The sequence below is a fragment of the Sarcophilus harrisii genome, chromosome 2 (assembly GCF_902635505.1).
Source record: "Sarcophilus harrisii chromosome 2, mSarHar1.11, whole genome shotgun sequence".
NCBI lineage: Eukaryota > Metazoa > Chordata > Mammalia > Dasyuromorphia > Dasyuridae > Sarcophilus > Sarcophilus harrisii.
Window position 1 is genome coordinate 252,074,104 of NC_045427.1, and position 10,292 is coordinate 252,084,395.

Here is a 10,292-nt window from a genome sequence, read left to right on the forward strand (position 1 = left end):
GTCACATGAGGAAAAGGAGGTGTGAGTGAAAACTACCCGAAGAAATAATCTTTTGCAATTTTGTGTGTCAAGTTTTAAATCTTTCCTGGTGGACATTGCTGAGAAAAAATCCCTGAAGATTGTAGAAAGAAAATTATTTTGATTGTGTCCAGAAATTTTAATCTGCTTTCCCAAAATTATAAATGAACAGATAAGCAAAGAAATAGCTTAATGATTCTTAGCTGAAAATGTATGATGTGGAGGGTAAAATATGGCCAAGAAATCTATTTAGGGAAAATAGACATAGCAGTTAAAAAAAAATGGCTAGTTGCCAAGCAGTTTGGGGATTCCTGCATTTGGAGTCAAGAAGCTAAGTCTAAAAATCCCACTTTTGACATTTAGTATTTTTGTGATCATACACACATATAATTTTTCTGAGTCTCAATTTCTTCATCTAAAGAAGAGTCATTTATCTCAGAAGATTGTTGTAAGGTTCAAAAAAGATAATGCATGTAAAATGCTTTGCAAAAACTACTTATCAATTATGTTTGTGAGCAACCTATAGAATTGTATTTCCAAATAAAGACAAGGACTAGAGAAAGTTCTACAAAACAGAATATTGAGCCCCTGAACTCATAAATTGACAAAAATCATCCCAAAATGAAAAGTGGGTTAAAGGTAACTGCAAGCACTGAGTGCACATGCTTAATGAGTTAATTAATATTAACTCAGAGAAGGAGTTTTCTGCCATATTTTTAGTCTTAAAAGTGAAATTAAGACAATTTAGGCATGGCTAGATAGTATAATGTATAGACCATCAGCTCTGGAATCAGGAGGACCTGAGTTCAAATCTGCCCTCAAATCCAACCCTGGCAAGTTGCTTCACCCCATATCTCACAAAAAACAAAACCAATTTTTTTTTCTAAAAGACAATTTAAAGTGTAAGAATGACTATTATATTAGAGTTGTTAAAAGTAAATGAGTTATATATATCATTTATTTCTAGTGCCTAAAATATATTTAGTTCTTTTTTTATTAAATTTAATAATTAATAGAAATCTATTTATCTATCTCCCATCTCCAAACTGAAAAATAAGATAAAACAAAATCCTTTTTACAAATATCCATAATCAAGCAACCCCTCATTGATTTATTCTTCACTGTAAAATTATCATATTTCTGTCATGATGCAGATAACATATTTCACCACCAGTTGATTAGACTCATCAATGATCTTTACACTGTTCAGAGTTCATATGGCTTTCAAAATTATTTTTGCAGTGTTGTTTTTTTGGTTTAAGCTATTATCCTAGTTCTGCCTATTTCATTCTTTATTAGCTTATACAAATCTTCAAAATTATTTATTTTTAAAATATTGATATTAATGTATAAATTGTTTTTCTGATTCTGCTCACTTCACTTTACATTAGTTCATAGAAGTCTGTCTTACTGATATCACCTTTTCCCCATTTCATACAGCAAAATAGTTTTCCATTACATTCATATACCACAGTTTGTTAAGCCACCCCATGATAGATGGACAGAACTTTTGTTTCCAGTTCTTTGCCACCACAAAAAGGGCTATTATAATTATTTTTGCATATAAAAATACGTGTGTACATACATACATATATAATATCTTCTTCTTTCTTTGATCTTTTTGAGGTATAGGTCTATTAGAAGTAATGCAGAGACAAATGGCATTCACTGATTAGTAACTTTTCCTGAATAATTCCAAATTGTTTTCCATAGTGATTGTATCCATTCAAAATTACGAGAGATCATCAATATACCTGTTTTCCACACATATTATGAGGCTCAAATGAGATAAAGAATATAAATTACCATTGTTATTATTATTATTATCATTAGCTTACAGTAAAGAGACCTCCAATCTGGTAATGCCTATAAACTCCGGAAAATGTTTGATGACAAGATTGGGGGAATTGGGGAGGGATATTGTATGCACACATACTTTTAAATTCAATCTGCATGAATAGTTTCTTAAGTCTAATAGTCAACTAAATGATAAATCAACCCCTAACTTACAGCAACTGCAAATTTTAAAAATATAAATATTCACACTAAAAATTCAATAATTAGCTGCCCAATTTGAACTGGCTCTAGAACATATCTGCTATTTTTCCTGCTGCCTCTCCAACATTAGTCAGCTTTTTTTTTCTTATCATCTTTGCCACTCTGGTGGGTGTGATTTGCCTTAAATTACATTTCTCTAATTAGCAATGATTTCGAAATTTTTTTCATTTGGCTAGAAAAAAAATCTGAGAACTTCCTGTTCATATCTTTAGACCATTTATCAATTAGAAAATGGCTCTTACTCCTATATATTTAAATCAGTTCCTCATATATCTTGGGGGGGGGGGGGAAGAGCTCCTGCTCTCAAGCTTACATTCTAATGAGGAAAACAATATGCAAACAACTACATATAAACTATACATAAAAAGGATAAATTGGAGATAATCTCAAGGGAAAGGCATTAAGGTAAAGAGGATCAGAAAAGGCTTCTTGTAGAAGATGAGACTTTATCTGAGACTTGAAGGAAGCCAGGAAAACTAAGTGGTAGAAATGCTGCAGAGAAATTCAGATATAGGGCAGAGCCAGTGAAAATGTCTAGTGTCAAGAACTAGAGTGTTGTATGTAATAAGAAAAAGCAAGATGGTCAGCATCATTGGGTCATAGAATATGGGGAGAGAAATAAAGGGTAAGAAGACTGGAAAGAAGCAGGGACTGTTTTTATCTTGCCTTTTTATGCCCAGCACTTACCACAGGCCCTGGCACATAGTAGGTTTTTAATAAATGCTTATTGACCTGATGAAGTGTTTTTTCTGACAATAATAATAATAATAATGGGCATAATTAAGCATAGGTTGCTATGAAGACTTATCTAAACTAAAGGAAGATTATAGTGACACTTCTGGGGAAGCAAAGAATTCAAAATAAAGCAAATGCTCATTATCTGGGATATGACAAGACAAATAATGACTATGTAGGATAATAAATTAATAGATCTAGAGCTATAAGAAATCAGAAAAATGAAGTGACTGACCCTGAGTGATAGAAGTTGTGATAGAGGTTGTGAATAGCAGAACTAGTAGAATAATCTACTCTGATTATTTTGAATTGTTTTATTCTACTTAGGGGGGAAATACTGTCCAAAATATCCAGAAGATCTGGCATCCTATTTTATAGAACATTGAACCCATAGATTCCATTTTGAAAAGTAACTTGTGATTCCACAAAAATGGGACAGAGTTAAATCAGTTTGTAATATTTTTAAAAAATCAAACCACACCTAACAGGAAGAATGAATTTAGATATGTTTTGATGAGAATGATCTGAGTATATTGTTAAACTATGTAATTTCAGGACCTCCACATGTGGACCCTAAGAACATTTCCCCAATTTCAAGTTGCTTTGTGGATCAGTGCCCACTTAAAACCATAGCTCATGAACCCCATACAACATATTAGTTTTATTGAGCCAAACATAAAAAACAAATTAGCTCAAAGCAAAGACATTTACCCAATCAATATACTAAGTCAAGTGGCAAGAAAAAGTCATCCACATTTTCTCATACTGCACACTCTCCTAAAGATTACTAAATATACAGACATATGAGCATACATATAACTCTATGTAACATCTTGAAGGAATACCAAATTTGTATGTGGACAAGGAACATGTATGAAAAGATATAAGCAAAAACACCTGGCTAGTACATATTTCCAGCCAGAGTACACATATGACAACTCAGACTTTCAGTGCTGCAGAACCAATAACAACTTCTGATAATATAACTTTGCTGCTCTCTACTAAATGATCTGTCTCCCCACCAAACATAGTATTATGTCCACTAGAATCTTCTCATGGCTAGAGTTGCTTTCACTTGGTCTTTAGTCATTCAGTCTCTTCAGTCATCTGTTGTTCTCTGTCATCATCTGCCAATAGTGAAGAAAATGATTGACATATCCCTGCAAAAGAAAAACTAAAGGTCTTTTAGAGTGTAACAAATCAATGATCGATTATAATCAAACCTGATTGCCTGAAAAAGCTAGAAATTTCATGCTAGGATCATATATAATGTTGATTGCCTTTTCCTAATGTCAATCAACTAAGCAACTTGGGATAAAAAAAATTCCTTTTAACATTTGTCAAATTCCTATTTGACATGATAACATTTATATTTATACAATGACATTTTTACAAGAGTCTATTTGCTAGAGAAGAACTTTTAAGATTTCATTTTGCCATGCTGAGTCAATTTTTTTTAGAATTAAGAAATAGCATGATAGTGAATTCTTTGCTTGTTTGAACTTTGAAAATATTGTCTGTGGTTTTAAAAAATTGCTCATTTCCATTTCTCAAGATGCTTAATTTCATTCAAGATTGGTCTCAGATACCACCTGCAGCACAAAATCTCTCTTTATTTCCATTGTTGATGTAGTCTCTCTCCTCTAATTGTCTTGATTTTTTGCCTCAGTATATGTTGTATTCTGATAAAATAAAATAATTTTGAAGCTAAGAGCTATTTTTCATTTTGTCTTTGTAGTCTAATATCTATCAGAGTGCCTTGTATATAATAGATGATTAATGTTTGTGGAATTTGCAAAAACCTGCTTCTCCCCTGTTTGTATTTTCATGAGGGATACCCTTGATTTTTAAGCCAGAATTATTATCTATAATTTTTCCCATTCTTTTGATATACTTCAGTCCCTAGGATATTCCTCAGTGCTTTCAAGATTGTGTCATTTCTAGCATGTATTTCTTCAATGTATATGGTTAGTTGCTCTACTCCTTGTGCAATTGAATTTCACAACTTAGTCTTCTTAAGTATCATTTCAATTTTCCCCTGCATGCCTTTGGGGGACTGATGTTCTAAAGCTCAAATGTGGTGATCCCATTAATCATGGCCCTTGATACATCCATTCTATTTTTATTCTATTTGACAAATCTAGTTATTTGTTGTCCTTCTGCCAGTTTTGTCTATAAATGCTCTTAGAATCATGGTCCTTTGTTGAAAGTCATAACAAACTTTCTGAAGATTTATTTTCACCCCCTCCATTTAAAAATATTTTATGAGGTTCCACTGCTCATAATTTTTTGTTATTCTTCTCTGTGATGGTTTACAGTGAGATGATATTCTAAATTATTGTTGCCCTTGGCTTCAACCTCTTTCTGCCTGTCACAGAGATCAACCATGTTCTAGTTAAGGCAGTTTATGGGTCTTTTGGCTTCTTCCTTGTGCTGTCTGGAGTAACAAATAAATGTCAAAAAGACAATGTTTGTGGGTCACAATTTGGGAATCACAGATATTGTAATTGTTTTGAATAAGATATAATCAACAACTGTCATTATAGAGTACAAAATTGATCTGAGAAAGGCTTTTCCACCTCCCACTTGAAAGGAAAGGAGTTGATCTCTCTCAACCAATGCCTTTCTCTTCCCACTGGGTCAGTTCAAGGGCACTACCTCCCCCTTAAAATTCCACCTGTATTTACCAATTCCTGTTTTTCACTTTTAGGCTAAAGTTTTGCCAGAGACTCAGAAATTCAAAGTGACCTGATCTAACCAAAACAAAAAGAGCTTGCTTAGCTTGAGGAGGGCAAGGGAAGCCCCAGATTCAGTTTAAACTCTGCTTTTCAATTATGTTCAAAGGAGGTAGGAAAGAAGAAAGTCTCCATATACAGCAAAACATTTATAGTGACACTTCTGGGGGAGCAAAGAATTCAAAATAAAGCAAATGCTCATTATCTGGGATAATGACTTATGATTGTAATGGAATATTACTATACTATAAGAAATGACAAATATGATGAATACAGAGAAGCCTGGGGAAATTTACATGTCTGATGTCAAGTGAAATAAACAGAGCCAAGAAAACATTATACACAATAACTGCAACAATGTAAATGGGGTGGAGGGAAAAAAAATCACAAAATAATTGAAAATAAATATTTCAACATTATAAAGAATAAGCATGATCCCAAAGAAGAGATTTAGGAAGATATCATCACCCACATTCTTTTGCAGATCTGGAAGACCATGGGATGTAGTACATTGCATTTAATGTCAAAAGGGTTTTTTATGTAATTATCAATTTTGCTCATGTTTTTGTGCCTTCTTTCTCCTTTTCTCTTTAAAGCAGATTATTTGTTTATATGGAATGGTTCTCTGGGAGGGGAGAAGAGAGGTATTCTGTAAGAAATCTTGCATTTAGAATGTAAGAAAACAAAAAACAATAGCTATTTAAAAATCAACTCTATCTTTCCAAAAAATTAATAAAAATTATTAATCAAAAAAAGTACTATAAGATTCTCTGGCATACATATAAGTTGTCAGGCCTCTAGACAAATACTCAGATCTCTGATCTGTTTAAATCCTGTGTGTTTTCATTTAACCACTGGCATCATTACATATAACTAAAGACACATAGTAATAGAATCTAAACCTACTAAGTCTGACATCATCTTTGTGTAGCAAAATTTTATTTTAAAGTAAAATTATAAATAAATAATTTCAAAGAACAAAAAGCTCTGCATTTTGTTATCTATCCTTTCAAATAAAAAGGGAAGAAGAAAAGAGTAAAGAAAAAAGAGTTACTTCAATAGCCACTTGAATTCTTAGCCACAGAAAAATTCACTAACAACTGGGCATGTGTCATTGACTGGTCATAGATATCCCATTTGCTCCCAAGAGATGAAAACTTAAAAAGACACTTATACTATCTTTGAATGATTAAAAAAAAATGACAAATATCCACTATTCCATTGTTTTATATAATTTCAGGTAACATACTTTGTTTTTTATTTAATTTTCTCTGCTATGTTAAAAAAATTGATCAATAAAAAGTTACTAAGTATTCAATTATACTTTGAAATGAATTTATTTTTATTCATCATAACAGCATTTACATACATTTGAAAATATGAATACATATATGTGCAAGTCATCAGTTAATCTACAGAAAATATGGTTTCCAATATATCATATTATCAATTTGCATATTATTGGAGCTACATAATGAAGCCAAATTGTTATTGAAAATATAGATTTTCAGACCCCTTTGCAATAATTATCAGGCTTCACAATGATCACTGACCCACAGCTTGAAAATTATTGGTTTAAATAAAGAACAAACCAAGAAAATGCACTAAATTAATACAACAAAGAATATATAGAGTATAATATTTGAGCAGAAAAATCTATGTAAAATTATACAGCAAATGATTTACATGAAAAATGAAGGTACAATATCCAAAAGATTGCACATGTGTCCCTGAGAGTAGCTTCCAAATAATAGTTTTATACGAAAGGGGAAAGGAAGAGGCAACATGCTGTATATGTGTGTATATATATATATATATATATATATATATATATTATATATATATACTATGTATGTATGTATGTATGTATAGTGAGAGAGAACCAATCTTAAAGACAAAAAGGCCTAGCTTCAAGTTCCATCATGAATACTTGCTAGTTGTGTGAACCAAAATAAGTCACTTTAACTCTCAATCTTCTATGCAGCTTTCTAAGTGCCAGAAAAAGTGCCGAATTGTTTTAATAGGAGGAGTTCCCTGAAGGAGTTCTTTATACCAATGAATTCAGATTCAGTCCCTATTCCTAATTCTATTTCATTCTTCAAAAGAGGTTAAAGACAGCAAGTTACAATGGGAAGAGCCCTAGGTCTAGAGATAAAAGACCCAAATTCATATCCCTCTTAATACTTTTGTAAACTTGGCCAAACTACTTAATCTCCCTGGGCCTCAGTTTCCTCGGCTGTAAAAATGAGGCTTGGTTAGAGGGTGTAGAGAGTTCTAATATGGCTCTAAATCCATGAGCTTAATGAACTGATGAGTTGAAGGGGACCACCAAAATAGCCAGCAAGACAGTCTTGAATAATAACCAGGAAGGATATTTTAAATTCATTCTGAATCTAATGTGTAATTACTTAGAGCTGAAAAGAAACTGAGAGTCTAACAAGTCTGTCTCCATTTTGGAGATCAAGAAATTGAAGGTAAGAGAAGCTAAGTAACTTGACCTTGATCACTCAGCTATTTATTATCTAAGGTAAGCTTAAATTCTTAGCCAGGGGAAAGCTCATAAATAGTTGGCCACATCTCCCATTCTAGTCACAGATATCCCATTTGCTCCTGTCCCATTTGCTTTGATGGATTCAAAAAAAAAAAAATTTTTTTTGAGATTCGGAAAAAGACTTGTTAAGATTTATACCATTTTGTGATTATACAACAACAGTGTGAGCAATTATTTCATAATGTTGCATGACTTTCAGGTAATATTCCTTGTTTTTTGTTATCTTAATAATCCAGTGAGTCAAAGAGGCTCACCACATGTGATAATAGCCATTAAGACAGTCTTGAATCATAACCAGGAAAGACATTGCAGTCTCAGACTCAGGTCTTGTAGATTCCAAGTCCACTTCTCTAAGCATTCTACTACCTTGCCTTCTCAATTATTTTTGGAGTATAGATTCCTAGGATGTCTTAGTAAATTGTAAACAAGAATCCTGAGGATAGACCTTATTTCACCAGTCTTTAAGCACTGACTAAAATGGCTTCTAGCATCTCAGCAGGTACACTTGTGTCTCCAATCTATAGCCTGAAACTATGTTTAAGAAAACTTCCTGGAACTCATTATGTTACTGAACAGCTTCCTCATTGCCACCTTCATCTCTTTATTCCTGAAAGTATAGATGATAGGATTCATAAAAGGGGTGATAAGTACATCAAAGATGGCAAGAAACTTATCTATGGGCAATGTGGGGAATGGCCATACATAAACTATGATGCATGGACCAAAGAAAAAAATCACTACCGTGATGTGAGCTGACAGGGTGGAGAGAGCTTTGGATAAACCACCTGAAGAGTGTTTACGGACAGTGACCAGAATGAAAATGTAAGAGATAATCAATATGCAGAAAGTTCCCATGGAGATGAAGCCACTGTTAGCAGTGACCAAGAATTCCAGTCTATAGGTATCCATGCAGGCAAGTTTGATGAACCTAGGGAAATCACAGTAAAAACTATCTACTTTGTTAGGGCCACAGAAAGGTAAGTTTACAACAAAAGCCAATTGCATCATAGAATGCATAAAGCCAATAATCCAAGATACCATCAAAAGCAAGATGCACCTTCTCATACTCATGATAGTTAAGTAGTGCAGAGGTTTACATATTGCAACGTATCTATCAAAGGCCATAACTATAAGAAGCACCATCTCAGTACCTCCAACAGTGTGAATAAAGAACATCTGGGTAATGCAGCCATTCCGAGAGATGACTTTGTGCTTCCTGAAGAGATCAAAAATCATCTTTGGGGTTGCAATACTGCAAACACAAGTGTCAATGAAAGAGAGATTAGCCAACAAAAAGTACATAGGTGAATGCAATCTAGCATCAGCAAGAACTGTCAGTACAATAAGAAGGTTTCCTAGAACACTTGCTACATAAAATATTGAGAAGAACAGAAACAGAAAAACTCTCATCTCCTGAGAACTTGCAAGTCCCAACAAAACGAATTCATATACCACAGACTCATTTGATCCATCCATTAATTCAGTTTGCAGAGTATATTCTGGAATTTACCTGAAGAAAATATCAAGAAGAAAATATAATTATTGAGATCAAAAGCAGATAGTTTAGGTAGATAGGAGCTCAAACTTCAAACATCTTATACCGATTTATCATTTTATATGACTAGATAACAGATCACATAGGATCACAATTTAAAACTAGAAGAGATCTCAAAGGTCACTTAGTCTATTTCCCTCATTTCACAAATGAGGAAATTGAAACTGAGAAAAGTTGGAATGATTTGACTTAATTCCAACTCAGTTCTGACTTCAAGTCTAAAATTATCCACTGCACTGTGTAGCTTTCTTACTCACACTAAAAAAGTCCCAGTACAAGCTATTCCTTTGCTTGGAATGCATTGCCTCTTCATTTGCACCTCTCAAAAACTCTTTCTTAATTCAAGATTCTCACATGCCTTTAACTTCTTCTGTGAATGTTTTCCTGTTCTGCTCTTCCCTCCCCTATGCCTAATATGTGCTCTTAAAAGATGTGTTTTAGTGCAATCTCTTCCTCTTTTATTTTCCTGGAGAAACTGAGATCATTTATAAAGCACTTAGTGAAACTTAAAAGCAATGCCAGTTTTTGTCATTGTTACCACACTTATTTGCAAAGATGTATCACATCTCCCTGAGAGGACACATTGTTTTGGTTTTGCATTTCTACACCAAGCTCTTACACATAACAAGCATTTAAATGT

General features: G+C 33.2%; 1 protein-coding gene across 1 annotated transcript; it reads right to left on the reverse strand.

Moving 5' to 3' along the window:
• Positions 1–8,634: 8,634 nt before the first annotated feature.
• Positions 8,635–9,582, reverse strand: LOC116421125 (olfactory receptor 4F6-like). The gene has a single exon (XM_031949505.1). The coding sequence runs from the start codon at positions 9,571–9,573 to the stop codon at positions 8,635–8,637; it is 939 nt and encodes a 312-aa protein (XP_031805365.1). The 5' UTR covers positions 9,574–9,582.
• Between the last annotated feature and the right edge of the window lie 710 nt (positions 9,583–10,292).